General features: G+C 42.3%; 2 protein-coding genes across 4 annotated transcripts; both read left to right on the plus strand.

The window, feature by feature from the left end:
• The first annotated feature begins 918 nt into the window (after nucleotides 1–918).
• On the plus strand, nucleotides 919–7,243 carry LOC144062645 (divergent protein kinase domain 1A-like). 3 transcript variants are annotated; one of them, XM_077584237.1, is made up of 5 exons: nucleotides 919–1,071; nucleotides 3,858–3,992; nucleotides 4,081–4,188; nucleotides 4,289–4,468; nucleotides 4,869–7,243. In XM_077584237.1, exons 1-5 carry the CDS (start codon nucleotides 991–993, stop codon nucleotides 5,670–5,672), a joined length of 1,308 nt encoding a protein of 435 aa, XP_077440363.1. In that variant the 5' UTR covers nucleotides 919–990; the 3' UTR covers nucleotides 5,673–7,243. The 3 variants fall into 3 exon arrangements, with proteins under 3 accessions (XP_077440363.1, XP_077440364.1, XP_077440365.1); XM_077584238.1 differs by lacking the exon at nucleotides 919–1,071 and adding an exon at nucleotides 1,581–1,675; XM_077584239.1 differs by lacking the exon at nucleotides 919–1,071 and adding an exon at nucleotides 1,613–1,670.
• Nucleotides 7,244–7,900: 657 nt separating this feature from the next.
• fbxl5 (F-box and leucine-rich repeat protein 5) lies at nucleotides 7,901–15,149 on the plus strand. The gene is made up of 11 exons (XM_077583923.1): nucleotides 7,901–8,213; nucleotides 8,988–9,203; nucleotides 9,422–9,517; nucleotides 9,989–10,184; nucleotides 10,270–10,455; nucleotides 11,937–12,062; nucleotides 12,358–12,503; nucleotides 12,793–12,875; nucleotides 13,363–13,923; nucleotides 14,321–14,469; nucleotides 14,631–15,149. The coding sequence occupies exons 1-11, from the start codon at nucleotides 8,025–8,027 to the stop codon at nucleotides 14,705–14,707; spliced, it is 2,025 nt and encodes a 674-aa protein (XP_077440049.1). The 5' UTR covers nucleotides 7,901–8,024; the 3' UTR covers nucleotides 14,708–15,149.
• Nucleotides 15,150–15,672: the final 523 nt, after the last annotated feature.

Raw genomic sequence — 15,672 nt, forward strand, 5'->3', positions numbered from 1 at the left:
TGTTGCGCTTTTTATGTGAGGCCTATTAGCTCATCCGCATTGTCTTCAAAATCACTCCAAAAAAATCAACACGCACACTTTTGTCTACTCTATGATAAAAAATCTATGTGTATTATCTGTCAAATAATGCTATGTTGTGGTTAGCTCAATGCTAACCGCTACACACGTAAGGTATCAGAATGCCATTTGAACCCACAATAATCTGGTAGTAAATGAATGGAAATGTCATTAATCAGTGCGCGTTAGAAGCGTATTTCTAAATGTGCCATAAGGACCATATATGATGCTAGCAACGGCGCTAGCAACTATTTGTGCTTGCTACGTTATCGAAGAGATTGATATCCGGTTTGCATCCACCAGGGGGCGTAGAGGATTGCTATGACTATTGTAATAATCTTTTTGGGGTTTTTATTTCATTTCAATGAATTGACATACTTTTTTTTTAACATATAAAGTCTGTGTTTAGACTAGAAATGAAATGTGATGTCAGTAGGGAATCGAGATCTACGTGTGTGTGTGTGTGTGGTTTCGTCTTTGCTACATTTCCAGGTTTAACTACCTTTGTGGGGACCGACTTGAAATTGTGGGGACATTTTGGTGATCCCCATAAGTTCAGACCTCTTTTTGAGGGTCAAGACTTGGTTTTAGAGTTTAGGTTTGAATTGGGTTATGGCTGAGGTTAGGGTAAGGAATGGGGGTCGGCAATCATTTTTTAAGGTTGGGGTTCGGGGAAGGGGCTAGGAAATGCATTATGTCAATGAGATGTCCCTACAAAGATACAAAGACAAGTGTGTGTGTGGGCGTGTGTGCAGTGGGCGGGCGGTTTTGGTTTGCATCACGACAGATGCGAGCCTCGCTTGAAAGCAGCCTCTCCGCGCAGCACCTCCGCGTCCTCCTGCTGGGGGGGCGCAAGGCAGGGGGGGGGGTGCGTCACGTCACGTGCGCTCCGCTGGGCTTGACGCCAGCTCGGTGCCAGTTTGCTGCTCGGCCATGGCGAGAGCTCAGCTGCCATGGAGATTCTTCTTCTTCATCATTTTCTTCTTTTTCCGGAAGCCCCTGCACCCGCAGCAGGTTAGTCAAGCTGGCGTGTGCTTAGTTGTGTGTTCGCGCATACGTCCCTGCGGGGTCTGATCATCTGCGTTGCTATGGCGACCGCTTCCACCGTGAAGCACGAATCCATCCCAGTCGTCATGCGGTGAGGCGTTAACTGACTTCTAGGGACTTTGAGAACATAGACTCAGGTAGACGTACGCGTACATGGAATCACAGATTTAATAAGTCTACATAGCTCAATTAGGTCGACGTCATGTAACTCGCTATAGACTTAAAGGACCTAAATTCACATCGACTTGTTTAGATTTATATCGACTCTGTAAGTCACAAGTTTGATAGACGTCTATAGTCTCACTTAGTCACATAAATGGTTTTACGTAGACTCGCAGCACATAAATAGACTCACATGGACCACTCATCATGCGGCGAAAACTTGTTTTCAGTGCGTTCTTGAATGCAACACTGTAAAAAAAAAAAAGTTAAAAAAAGTGCACCACCTGATGAGCGTTAGTACTTGACGAGGGTGACTCGAGGTGAGGAGGGTCCCTGGTGGCCTCAACCACGGAAGTGAAACTCTGATAAGCGATCACAGACGGATAAGGAAGTTGTAACTTGCGGTGAGGTGAGGTTGATGGCTGGTGGTGAAGCGCTGAGCATATTATGGTCACATTTACAATTTTACAAGCCGCGCAAACTTCTTGTGTGTTCATTCAAGGTCGCAAATGTTCGCCAACAGTTCTTTCTTTTGGCCTACAAAAAAGGAAAAATTACAAAGTGACAACTTGTTACTCTAAAAGTACTTGTAAGTCAAGGTACATGTATATTTCACATTGTATTTTTTTTTAAAAGGATACTTGACTCATTCAGCCATTTTCAGCAGTAAAAAGTTAGTTTGTCCAGAGTTAATTTGATAACTACATTACTTTAAAGTAAAGATTGATTTGAAAGAGTATTTCAATATTAGCGCTATTATTTGCACGTGTCACACTAGTGCCATCATTTCATGGAAAGCCCCGCCCACCCCCCTCATGTTTCCATCGGGAGCCCATTAAGCTCCGAGCTTTATCGTCATCCATAATGTATGAACGCCGAACACCGAAGCCAAAACGTTCTGCTCGTCATCACCTCCGACTGCAAGGCCAGTACAATTCAAATGGACACTTCATTAGGGACGCCAGTCACACAGACAGCGCCGTTCATTACATCGTCAAAATGTAACAAAGTCGTATGGGAAAAGGCAGCAACCTCTTCTAATTAAGAGTCGCGATCAATACGCGATCAGTTTGTGGTTGTCGCGTGAAGGCTGCTCAAAGCCAACAGAAGGCCACGAGAATTGATTGCGGCCTTGCGGCTACGCAAGGAAAAACCAGCTGACAAGCGGCAGGTTAATGTAGCCTGCATGGGTGGCGCTTCAAATGAGGGTTTCAAGCCAGAGCTGGTTTATGAAAGTAAGGTTTTAAGACAGGGTTGGGGGGGTCAAATTGGGGTTTCAAGGATTGGTTGGTGTTTAAAACTAGGATTAGGATTTAAAAATGAGGCTAGCGCATCAAGCTAGGCTAAGGGTTTTACACTTTTTCCTTCATAGATTTAACACATTTCTTGAAACTGAGTTGATATTTTCAAATCCGAGTTAGGGTTTGAAATTAAGGTTTCAAGTCAGGGTAAGGGCTACAAATGAGGGTTGCAAGCCTTGCTGGGTTTTGTTGTGGAGGAGATCTTTTCCTCCGCGTGTTCGTTTTCTTTCGGGCAGTGAGAATGTTGGTTATCTGGATACAGGCTGGAGATCGATGAACAGTTCCTTCAAAGCTTTTATTTCTACAGAATATTCCGGGCACAAGTGAGTTACAGACAATGGCTGTAGCCTCTCACAAGTGCGAAGATTACAGAGGACTTACAATATTCTTATACTATTTTGAAGGGCGGTACCACACAGTTTCTAGTAAACAGTTCCTTGGAGTTGACCGGACATGAGATAAGACTTAAGGACATCATTCAAACACAGACAATGGCCCATTTGAGGAATAGAGGAGGTTTTTCAGTCATGACTGCACCTGGCAGAAATTGCGATAAGACTCACAAGGATACATCCGCAGAACAAAGCTCTATTGAGGAAATAAGGAAATTAAAACAGTTATGACTAAATCTGGGCAGAAGACCCTCTTCAGTTTCAAAGTATGGTTTCAAGTCTTGATGAAGATTTCAAACAAGCTTAGGGTAATGGTTTCAAATCCACAGTTAGGGTTTCAAGTTCAAATTTCAAATCAGCGTAAGGGATTCAAATCACGGTTAGGGTATCAAAAGAGAATTTCGAGCATTGTTTTGGGTTTCAAAGTAACGTTTTAAGACTTTGATTGGCTTTCAAACAAGGATGAGAGTTACAAGCTTTGAGTTTTGTTAAAGGCTTCAACGACGTGCTTCAACTAAGCCTTGATTAGGTTTTCAAGTCAGGGTTAAGGTTTGAAATGAGTGGTTTGTGTCAGGGTTGGGGCTTTCAATAAGAGTTGACAGGCTTGGTTTGGGTTTCAAAATAAGAGTTTTTATACAAACAATGGAGTGGGTTTCAAGTCAGGGTTAGGGTGTCTAAATAGGGTGCCAAACCTGGATTTAGGGTTTCAACTAAAGGTAGGGCTTTTAAGCCAGTGTTTGGAATAATATATTGATGATAGAAAGGGAGGGTGAAAAGGAAAAGCACTTTTGTGAAACCTGATGCTGAACTCAAGCACTCTCACTCTGTGTGTGTCTGTCCCCGTCCCCCACCCCCCCCCCCCCGCCCCCGCACCTCACCAACCCCTCCCCCTCAATAGGCACGTTTGTCGTCGGCGCACCTGAAGTGTTTGTTCGTATGTTGGCTGGCGGTGTTGGTGGGCAGCTGGGTGGTCTACGTGGAGTACTCGTCCTACACGGAGCTGTGCCGAGGACGCCAATGTGCCGCAGACATGGTGAACAAAAAAAAAAAAAAAAAAACACTCAGCAGATTTTTGCTTCTTTAAGCCAGCGATCTTGTCTGATGCTGATGTTGTGTTGAAGTGTGCCAAATACAGAAAAGGCCTGCTGGACGGCTCGGCCTGCAGCAGCTTGTGTGACAAGAACACCTTGGAGCTCAACAAGTGTCTCAGCACGCATGCCACCAAACAGGCAGGCTTACTCGAAAGCAAATTCACCGATAAACCCGATTGTATGGTCAGCAATTCTTCAACTTTCTGTTCCTATAACTCTTCTGGATGTGGTTTTTCAGGTGTACTCGGGCATGTGGGGCGATCTGGAGGGCGTGGTCAGGTGTCAGATGGAGGAGGCCCCCGCTTACGACGTGGGCAGCCAGATGGAGGCCAGGAAGGAGGGCGCCGCCCTCTTCGACACCCCCGCCAAGGGGACCTCCATGGAAAAGTTCAGGGAGATGATCCTGGACCACCTCAAGGTAGGCCGTGGAGAACTTTAGACCAGTGAGTGCAAACCAGGGTGCCATGGCACCGTGATAGAACGTATTTTATACAGTATTTGTCTGACAAAAGTTGTGAGTAGTGCTGTCACGCTCTAATATTTTTGGAATCGATGGAAAGAGCATATTGCAACATTGCTTGGTTGATCTCTTATACTCTGCTGCCACCTGCTGGGCGTTTTTGTAATAACTACCATTCTTCAAACGTCCCTCTTCAGTTCTTGTATGCTCTAGCATAAAAAAAGAAGAAGGAAAAAAACGTATAAATACGTCTTTGGGAGCATAATATTTAAAATTGACTTATATGTTCTTGGGAGCTAATGAGTAATTAATCGATTAATTTCCCCCCCAGCTTTAGTTGTGGTTTTGTTCCTCACAGGCCAAAGTGGACGAGGAGCAGGCCAACCTCGGCGAGTTGACCGTCCGTGCCCTGGCGGCGGCCGACGCCAACAAGGACGGTCACGTTTCCTTGGCGGAGGCTCGGTCTTCGTGGGCGCTGCTGCAGCTCAACGATTTCCTGCTGGCGTTGGCGCTGCAGGAACGTGGACACACGCCCAAGATTCTCGGCTTCTGCGGTGACCTCTACGTGACGGAGAAGGTCCCGAACGCCCCGCTGTACGGCGTCAGGGCGCCGGCATGGGTGCCGGCATGGGTGTGGCGCGCCACCGACCACTGGTTCACCCCCGCTTGGCCCCACAGAGCTAAGATCTCAATCGGGCTCCTGGAGCTGGTAGAGGATCTGTTCCACGGGGCCTTTGGAAGCTTCCTTATGTGCGACCTGAGCGCTGCCCACTTTGGGTATACCGGTCGCCATGATTTTAGGGTGGCGAACGCCCAGAACATCGTCCCCGAGGCCACCTTCCGGCAAGCCATCCGGCAGCAGAGATGCGACAAGGACACGGACTGCGTTTACGGCGTGGACTGTCTGACTTCCTGCGATCTCACCAAGCGGCGCTGCACCCCCGAGGTGGCCGAGCCCAACCTGGCTAAAGCCTGCCGAGTCTTGGAGGACTACGTCCTGCAGGGGGCGCCCTCGGACATCCGCCAGGAGCTGGAGAAGCAGCTGTACGCTTGCATGGCGCTGCGGGGGTCGGCGGAGCAGGCCGAGATCCAACACTCGCTGGTTCTCAACAACCTCAAGACGTTGTTATGGAAGAAGATCTCACACAACAAAGACTCCTAAATGATTTTACGGGAGTCTTATCCCTCTTATCCTACCAAAATATATTCTTGGTAATTCTGATCTGGATCCAGATCGATGCCTTTTTAATACGTAGGGTGACCATGTTCCCATTTCCCAAAAAAAAGAGGACACTTGAAATTGTGGTACCAGTCGCAGTTACAGTGTACTTCACCGGACATGTTCAGGATTTTATAAAACCCTCACACGCCCGAACAGGACGTAATAAAATGGTCTGTCCTCCCAAAAGAGTTGGTCACCGTGTTTATACGGACCCATATCGATTCCATTATTTTGATGCACGACCTCCGGGGGGACCGAAGGTAGCTTTAGTTCCTGGAAATGAACTTTTGTGGGATTTACGATCAGAGGTGGCAGATCCAGAAAGTAAAAACCCTGCCACAGTTTGGCTTTAGCCTCAGGTGCTAGCTAGCTAGCTCCCATGGTGCTGGTTTACCTGCTAGGGTGCTAGCTAGCTAGCCAAACTGTGGCTTTCTGGAGCTGGATTTGCCACCTCTGTTTACGATAGACTTAAAATCATCAACACATCATTTGGGGTAGTTTAGGTAGTCTAATTTTAACCGAAACTGTTTGGCTTTTATTTACATAAGCCTTGTTTTAATTGACATTACTTTTGGAGGATTTACGATATTCTTATTTTAACTACTGTCATCTAACCAAAGTAACTATTTGGGGATAGACAAGAGTCTTTAGTTTATTTATTTTTTAATCTTTAACGGTATTCTTTTTAACCAGTACTAATTTAGTGGGAATTTAAAGAAGTCTTTGTAACCGGACTTAACTTTGGGGGATTTCAGGCAGTGTTTGTTTAGCCAGTTTAATTTGGGGGGGCTTGTCTCATTTTTAACCAGTGAATCTTGGGGCATTTGCCGATTGGATCAAACGTAAATATAACCAAAGTGTGATCTGGTTTATGCCAGTTGTATGTGGGATCAACCCAAGAGAAAAGAAGCATTTCCTATCAATTAATTTGAACAAAATTAACCTGTAGGAAGCTGGCCTTCTTCTAGCTCGGTTCCAACATTAGCATTAGCATTAGCATAGTAACAGACTTCAAGAAGGAAGTTGTGCGCCCTCACCTCTTCTTCTTGACCTCTGTGGGAGGTTTCTTTTCGGGGACTGGGCTCATTTCCCCATACTGAAAACGGGAAAGTGCATTTTAGTTAGTCCTGAAATTTCACCCCAAATCGGAATATCACAAACGTTTTGTGAGTAGAGTCATTCACAAACAGCTTTTCTAATATATGTAACACACATTGTTGATGATTTAGTACGTTTACTTTCTACTACTACTTTAATTTGAGCATGAAACTAATCAGTAAGTCAAACTATTTATAATTGTATTGCACACATCTAAATCTGGTTTGCTGGGTTCTTCTGTGTGAAAGGCACATCCAGTTAAATTGAATAAATTAACGTCACAGCACGCACACAGAGAGAGATCAATATTATTTTAATATGTGTATTGATTTTGTGACATTATTGTAGAGTGAGATTTTTCTAATGCAAAATAATATGACTTGGCAAAATAAAGGTTGGGAAATGGTGCTGCATTTTTGAATGAGGTGAGCATTCACTGTCACAGTAGTATCACGCTTTAAGATAATTAGATGCGTGAAAATCAGGCCACAAAAGTTCAGACAGCTCAAATGACTGTTGTTGACTGTCTTTTGAATAACACAATCTATTAAGCACATCCAAATTGAAGTAGATGCCATTTTTGGTTCATGTTGCACAAATCTGACCAAAACCATCAATACTACTTTTGGCAACAAATAAATACAATTTAATTTTCACACGTATTAGAATTTAGGTTATAAAGGTCAGTGCCTTGTTGGCCCTCCGCCCACCATGCGTACAGTGTACTGTGAAAACTGCCATTTTTGGACGATTACTGTCATTCAATTTGTAACATACTAACCCGTATAAATTATGATCACACTAAATTAATATAGTACAGTACTCAGCAAATGTTAAATCAGCGTTGGCAAGTCAAAACAAATTCAATACCGCCCCCTGACGACAAAAGACGTCGTCACAGTCAACGACACATTGGTAGTCACGTGATCCTATTAAACACGCCCCCTTTTTTTTTTTTACCAGAGACGTACATAATTCCCGCCTTGAGTGGGTTAAGCCATTGTTACAAAACGTCCGCAGGTCTGCCATATTGAATGTGTCAGCAAAGTGTTCGTGCGTAACGGCATAGGTATCTATCACACATCAGTGGTATCTATCAAGTAACGGACCTCACGGTGACTCCCGGTTCAAGATGGCGGGTAGAGCTACGCGTCCTCACCCAGCCAGGGCTTACTCTAGTGGTTGTGTATCTCTATGATCTCAGCCATGGACCAAACCCCTACAGTGACGACAACAACAACGACGACGCAAGAGCTAAATGCTAACGTAGCTAAATACACATCTACCAGTCTGGTCAACATGGCTCCCTTTCCGGACGAGGTGGACGTTTTCACAGGCCCGCACTGGCGAATGAAGCAGCTGGTGGGCCTTTATTCCGAGAAGGTGGGAGTTTATTGAGCCTCTGTGATCTTAAAGTCTTCTTTAAAAATAAAAAAAACCTGCACATCGCGGCAACGGTACCCCCAAAAGACGACACTCGCTAGCGTTAGCATGTTAGCTTGTGGGGCTACGTGGTTATGCAACAGGCTTTTATTAGGACACCACACCTCTTTTTTTGTTGTCATTTAGCGGATACCCGACTGAATATTTTCTCATTTAAAACTAAAATATTATGACGGTAATGCGACGTAACGTGCGCTTGTCTTGCAAGCTTGCGTTAGTGAAGGGGTGTTGCTGTTGCGTAGTATGACGTCTAATAAAAAACATTAAATATGTAGCAATTATGTACTTTCCCATCCACAAAATCAAACAGTAACAGTTTCTTTTAATAGACTCATATTTTTAAATTAAAGTTTGTCACAATTTGTGCTTCGATTGAGATGCAAGACGAAAATAAAGAGTCATAATTTATTGAGAATACTGTTGTGTTGCGAAGTAGTTATTTTTGCTTTGACCGGCAACTCGCGAGCTAGCGTTATTTCGCCGTGCATTGCTAATTATCATGTTTTATTTCTAAAAACAGGAAGTTAAAAATCATAGTTTTATGGGAATATGCCACTTTGAGACTTATGCGAGTAGAGTTGTATTAGTCCACCGAAAAATAATAATTTTTGTTGGGAGTTTTTTTTTGCCACCACTTTTTAAATGACCGTTTTGCCTGCCAATCTGTGTTTTATTTGACTTGCGGGGTTCATATGTTTAATTGTTGCTCGGCAGCTGTCGGAGACCAACTTCTCCAACAACAGCGACTTCCGCTCCTTCCTCAAGTCGCTGCTGGCCACCTTCAAGGAGTTCAAGATGCACGAGCAGATCGAGAACGAGTACATCATCAGCCTTTTGGAACAGCGCTGCTGCACCGTCTACAACATGCACTCGGACAACAAACTCTCCGACATGCTGCTGCTCCTCGAGAAGGGCCTGCACAATGTCAAGGTCGGCCTGCTGTCATGCAACTTTATTTTTATATATATATATAAAAAAAAAAATGCTGACTCATTGTGTGTCATCTGGACTAATATGAGTCTCAGCAGTCATTTTCGAAAGTGAAAGCAGAGATAAGTTGCTGTCAGTGAGCATGTTTTGTAATTTGCAGCGACGGCGCTAATGATGTTTCGAAATCAGTCAACAATGCTTTTTGCGTGCGTTTTCAGAGTGAATACGAGCAGCTCAACTACGCTCAGCAGCTGAAGGAGAGACTGGAGGCTTTCACGCAGGACTTCCTGCCACACATGAAGGAGGAGGAAGAGGTAACATATGTGGCGTGAAAAATAGCTTCTTCTTTTTTTTTGTTCCTCAGCCAAAAATGTACATGCACAAAACACTGCTGTTCAATCGTCAAACATGAGAATTTGTCACGGATTGCTCAAAACAACTTCTGATTTGCTCCAAATGACTTGCATGCGGATGCCACAAGATGGCGACAAAGCCCCGGGGATGATCATAAATATAAATATCTTGTATGCATCATTAAATTCAACCCAAACAACTCACCTTTACATCAGGCTGAGCTAGCATACTAGCTTCATTCTTGCATGGAAAATGCTAATTGGGATTATTTAGGAATATTTTGGATTAAAAAAAAAAAATCCCCCTTGACTACAGATATAATTGTTGTCAATTATTCATTGATTTTTGATTATTGGCTTGTACATTTTTTGTTGTCCAAAGTGCGGTCAGTTACGCAGAAGACGCGAATTGACGCGCTTTTTCCGTTTCAGGTGTTCCAGCCCATGCTGATGCAGCACTTCAGCTACGAGGAGCTGAAGGCCATCAAGAAGCAGGTGATGGCGCAGCACTGCACGCAGCAGCCGTGGAATTGCGCCGCCGACGTCCTCAAAGGCTTCAGCCTGTGGAGCCGCGCCGAGGAGCTGCAGAAGGCCTTCAAATATGCCGACCACGAGAAAACCCACTACGGTTAGCCTCACCATGCAGTAGTAGCAGCTTTTAACAAAAACATAACCTAAAATTATATTCTAATACCTAACTGGTCTTCCCACAGAAGTGGAGAATGATGGGACTTGCTCGGTGCACGTCTCCCACCTTCCGTCCGAAGTCGTCTTGCGGATCTTCCGCTATTTGGGCCCTCAAGATCTTTGCCGCTGCAGCCAAGTGTGCGCCTCCTGGTCTGAGCTGACCAAGACCGGTTCTCTGTGGAGGCACCTCTACCCTGTCCGCTGGGCCAGAGGTAATCATGGCATTCATGCAGGGGGGTGGAGGGGAGGGGGGTGCAGGCAATCCTGAAAGGAATCATCGGCAACTTTCTCACTGCTGTCTGTTGACCTCACATGTAATTATTATTATTTTTTTATAATAATTAAATAAAATAAAAAAAGACGTTTAGTCACACACAGATGTAATTACAAGAATTAAAAAACATCACTTTTTTTTTTTTGTTAATTGAGTCATATTACAGGAAAACATCTAATAGTTTGTCATTAAAATTGTAATATTTTCACAAAAGATAAATGAACATTAAATATGTAATTGTACATGCCACAATAGATTAAAAAAAAAAATCTAATATTGCAGGAAAAGATATGAATTTCTGAGTCAAGGAAATTATTTTTGTAGTTGCATATGGAATAAAGTCTGAACAATTTTGTTGAAGTGTGTCTAATGACAAACTATCATTTTCACCCCCCAAAAAGTTATTAAAAAAACAATTTCCAAAATTTTATGCAACTTTCCTAGCATAAAAACCTCACATGTATTTTTTTTATTTTTTTTTTAATAATAATTAAATAAAATAATAAAAGACGTTTAGTCACACACAGATGTAATTACAAGAATTAAAAAACATCACTTTTTTTTTTTTGTTAATTGAGTCATATTACAGGAAAACATCTAATAGTTTGTCATTAAAATTGTAATATTTTCACAAAAGATAAATGAACATTAAATATGTAATTGTACATGCCACAATAGATAAAAAAAAATAATCTAATATTGCAGGAAAAGATATGAATTTCTGAGTCCAGGAAATTATTTTTGTAGTTGTAATTGCATATGGAATAAAGTCTGAACAATTTTGTTGAAGTGTGTCTAATGACAAACTATCATTTTCACCCCCCAAAAAGTTATTAAAAAACAATTTCCAAAATTTTATGCAATTTTCCTAGCATAAAAACCTCACATGTAATTTTTAAAAAATTTTTTTATAATGATTAAATAAAATAAAAAAAAGACGTTTAGTCACACAGATGTAATTACAAGAATTAAAAAACATCACTTTTTTTTTTTGTTAATTGAGTCATATTACAGGAAAACATCTAATAGTTTGTCATTAAAATTGTAATATTTTCACAAAAGATAAATGAACATTAAATATGTAATTGTACATGCCACAATAGATAAAAAAAATAACCAATATTGCAGGAAAAGATATGAATTTCTGAGTCAAGGAAATTATTTTTGTAGTTGCATATGGAATAAAGTCTGAACAATTTTGTTGAAGTGTGTCTAATGACAAATTATCATTTTCACCCCCCAAAAAATTGTTAAAAAAACAATTTCCCAAATTTTATGCAATTTTCCTAGCATCAAAAACAAAAGTAAATAACTTTAATGAGGGGAAAGAGTTACTAATGAAATATGAAATGAATGAGTGAAAATGGAAAAACTTTATTTTCTGAGAAACTAAGAAAGCAAATGGCAATCAATCCCTAGGCGACTTTTACAACGGCCCCCCCGGCAATTGTGACCAGGAGCCGGATGACGGCTGGGTGAAGAGTCGGGAGAACGAAGTGCGCGCGTACCAGGAGTGGGACGAGGATGCCGACATTGATGAATCTGGTGACCTCCTCTTATCCTCATTTTTGACCAGACACATACAACAGTGAAACAGTGATACCTTGACTTAAGAGATGATTTCCTTCCCATAGCAAACTTGTAACTCAGATCACCTTTTTCCCCTCTGAAATGAATGAAAATACTATGAATCCATTTCAGCCACCCAAAAAAAACAAATTCAAAAAATGATCCGATGATGGCTCATTTGACTATTTAATAACAAGTCAAGGTAACACTCTTAAATAAATAACAAACATGACTGTTATAATTCTGATTGAAATGCCGTCAAACGTGTCAGACGAGTGCGGCGGCTCGTTGGCCATCAGCACGGCCCAGCGTGAGAAGCGACTCCTGAACGGAATCATCCAGAACCTCCTCCCGGTGGTGGGCCAGCACGTCAAGTCGCTCGTGCTGGCCTACGGCTCCACCGTGTCCAGCAAAATGGTGCGTCAGAAATGGATTATATGACGATTATATTGACATCCATCACCAATTTTTCATAAAATACCTTCATTTTTGAGAAATTAATATTTTATGTATTTATTTTATGTTATTAATATGCAGTATTAAAATTACACAAATACTGGAAACATTTTAAAAATAAATTGGAAAAATATAAATATTTTTTAATACAACATTTTCAAAAACTTAACTATGAAAAAGAATAAATGGCAAAAAAAATAGAAAGTGTGATGAAGCAACCATTTGTATGAATTGAAATGTTGTCGAACAGGTGCGCCAGATCCTCAATCTCTGTCCTAACGTGGCTCGTCTGGACCTGACGCAGACGGATGTCACCGATTTTGCTTTTGACAGGTAAATTCCAACATTTGGTTGGCCGATCTGCTTTGTTCTTGACAATCGTGCCATGTTTTTACGGTTCCATAATCTACAGCGCTATGCAAGCTAATTGCCGCCAAAACATCGTTCAATATCATATTTTCATGTGAAGGAAATTGCACTCAACGGTACTTTAAAAAAACACAGTAATGTAGCGAAGAGTATTGTACTGAGCACGGAGCCTTGGGGGACACCACGGTTGACACAAAACCATGATAAAGCTACTGCAGCAGCATAGTTGTGACTTCTTTTATCGTCAAAGTTGAGTGTTTTTATATAGAGCATTTTGCAAAAGTGCAATTATCTTTACAAACTTTTCATTTCCACAAATTCAACTTGCCTGATATCTGCTAATGCTCCCTTTCAGACGTGACATTCATTTTGAAAAGAACGGCAGTTGATAATTTGTCGTGGACAATTCTTACTAAGATATTCTTGAAAAATGTCTCCACGTTGTCCTCAGCTGGTCCTACGTGGGCGCCTGCGCTTCTCTGCAACATCTGGACCTGTCCGGTTGCGACAAGATCACCGACCACGCCCTGAAGAGACTTTCCCTGGCGCTGGGGGACCCCGGGGGCTCCCCGTGGCAGTCGCGGCGCCACCGCCGGCAGCGGGCCGTCCTCTTGAAGCAGCGGGCCGGCGGCTGGGGGCCCGCGTGGGTGCCGGCCGACATCGAGGACTCGGCCGAGTGGACGCGGCGAGGCTGCGAGGAGATGGAGGAGGAGGAACGCTTTGTGGAGACTCAGCTGGTGGGCGGCCTGTGCTGCTGTAGGCGGGGCCTCACCGTCAGGAACGGCCCCAACGCCGCCGCCATTTTGCACTACGCCGTTTCGGCAGACAGGTTTTGCGCTCACGCCGCCTGCTGCAATGGCGGCAATGGCGACGCGGCCCTCAGGACTAATGGCCGCCCCTCGCCAATGGACACGAAACGCCCCAACAACAGGACTAACCAATCGGGCGCCAGGCGCACGCTCAACTTTCTCAGCCTGTCCGGATGCTACCAGGTCACAGATGTGGGACTCAGGTAGGTCTACACATATCAAGTAAAAAAAAAAAAAAAATATATATATATATATATATATATATTGAAATGGTTATTTTACTGAGTATCCCACAATTAATCAGATGAAATGTCTTCTTTTTTTTTAATCAAACAGCAAAAAGTGCATTTGATGTTTAGATATAATTTTTGTCCACTTGGGGGCGCCATCCTCACATGTCGCACTAGTAATATATTGACACTGCTATGTGAAGTCATCTTTATTTAAATAGTGTGGTCAACAAATGATAGTTGCTCACTGCAAAGCTTCAACTTTTATCGTTTTTCTTTTACTATTTTATTTTTTATCTCCCCCCCCCCCCCCCCCTGAAAAAATCACACGATTGAGTGTTGAGTGTTTGTTGTCGTCGTTGTTTTCGAGGGCCATGTCGGAGCTGGGAGGCCTTCCGGTCCTGGAGCATCTCAACCTATCAGGCTGCCTGTCGGTCACGGAGGCGGGGCTTTACCAGCTGGTGTCGGCATGCCCCGCCCTCAACGACGAACACTTCTACTACTGCGACAACATCAACGGTACAAATCCGCACGACATAAAAAAGGCTTTTGTGTTGCTGCATTTGTCATCTTATTCTCTAATCCCAAAATCCCCATTCTTGATTTTTAGTGGACTTTTTTTTTTTTTTTTTGCAAACGACATCATACACTGACTGTTTTTTGTTTGTTTGTCTGTTGAGGTCCAAACGCAGACACGGCGAGCGGATGCCAGAACCTGCAGTGCGGATTCCGGGCGTGCTGTCGCTCCGGAGAGTGAACCGACATTAGCCACGCCCCCTCCCGCTATAATTGCACTTTATCCACCTGGGTGTCACTTGCTGTACGTTCCTGTGTGAAACTGTTAAGACGTCTTTTCTCCGTATGCACTCCAAGGACCAGAGTTTCAAGAGCCGCTCTTTCATCCTAACAAGCGTCCATCCTTACTCATCACCCTATTCTTAGTTTTGTGTTTTTGTTTTTATTTTGACAAGCCCGACAAAAGGGTTTTGAAGCAGCTTACAAACACTTATTAAAAAAGGAAAAGCAGAGAGGAAGATTTTCATTTCATGAGGAAAAAAAAAGTTACCCGACAAGACACAAAAAGTTTGTACATTACAAGAGCCAGAAATGTAAAAAAGAAAGTTGAAATGTAACAAACATGCCTGCAATTGTTTTGTTGTAATGGAAAAAGATGTTTGAATAAAGTCAATATTTTGAGAGATGATGTTTGTTGGAGAAAAAAGTTGTATAATAAGAAAGTTGTACTTTTTGTTATTTTTTTAAATGATTGTCAAGACGTTGACTATCTTTTTCTTTTTTAAATACTGCTGTGTTTAACATTTGTGAGATTCTTAGAGGCCTCTTAGTTTCATTTGAATTCCCAAAACAAAATGTCTGATGACCTTTAACTCATTCACTGCCATTGACGGTTATAGACGTCAAAAATTCATTTGAACTATTTCCATTAGTTAAACATTTTTTTTCCACTTTTGTTAAGAGTATGAAAACCTAGAATTTATTGTACATTTAGAACAGATATAAAATTTGTGATTAATTGTGAGTTAACTAGTGAAGTCATGCGATTAATTACGATTAAAAAATGTAATCACCTGACGCCCCAAATTCAAAGGCGGTTACAATTTTTAATTGTAATTAATCGCATGACTTCAATAGTTAACTCATGATTAATCACAAATTTTATATCTGTTCTAAATGTACAATATTTTTTTCCCTAGGTTTTCA

The sequence above is a fragment of the Vanacampus margaritifer genome, chromosome 13 (assembly GCF_051991255.1).
Source record: "Vanacampus margaritifer isolate UIUO_Vmar chromosome 13, RoL_Vmar_1.0, whole genome shotgun sequence".
Classification (NCBI taxonomy): Eukaryota; Metazoa; Chordata; class Actinopteri; order Syngnathiformes; family Syngnathidae; genus Vanacampus; species Vanacampus margaritifer.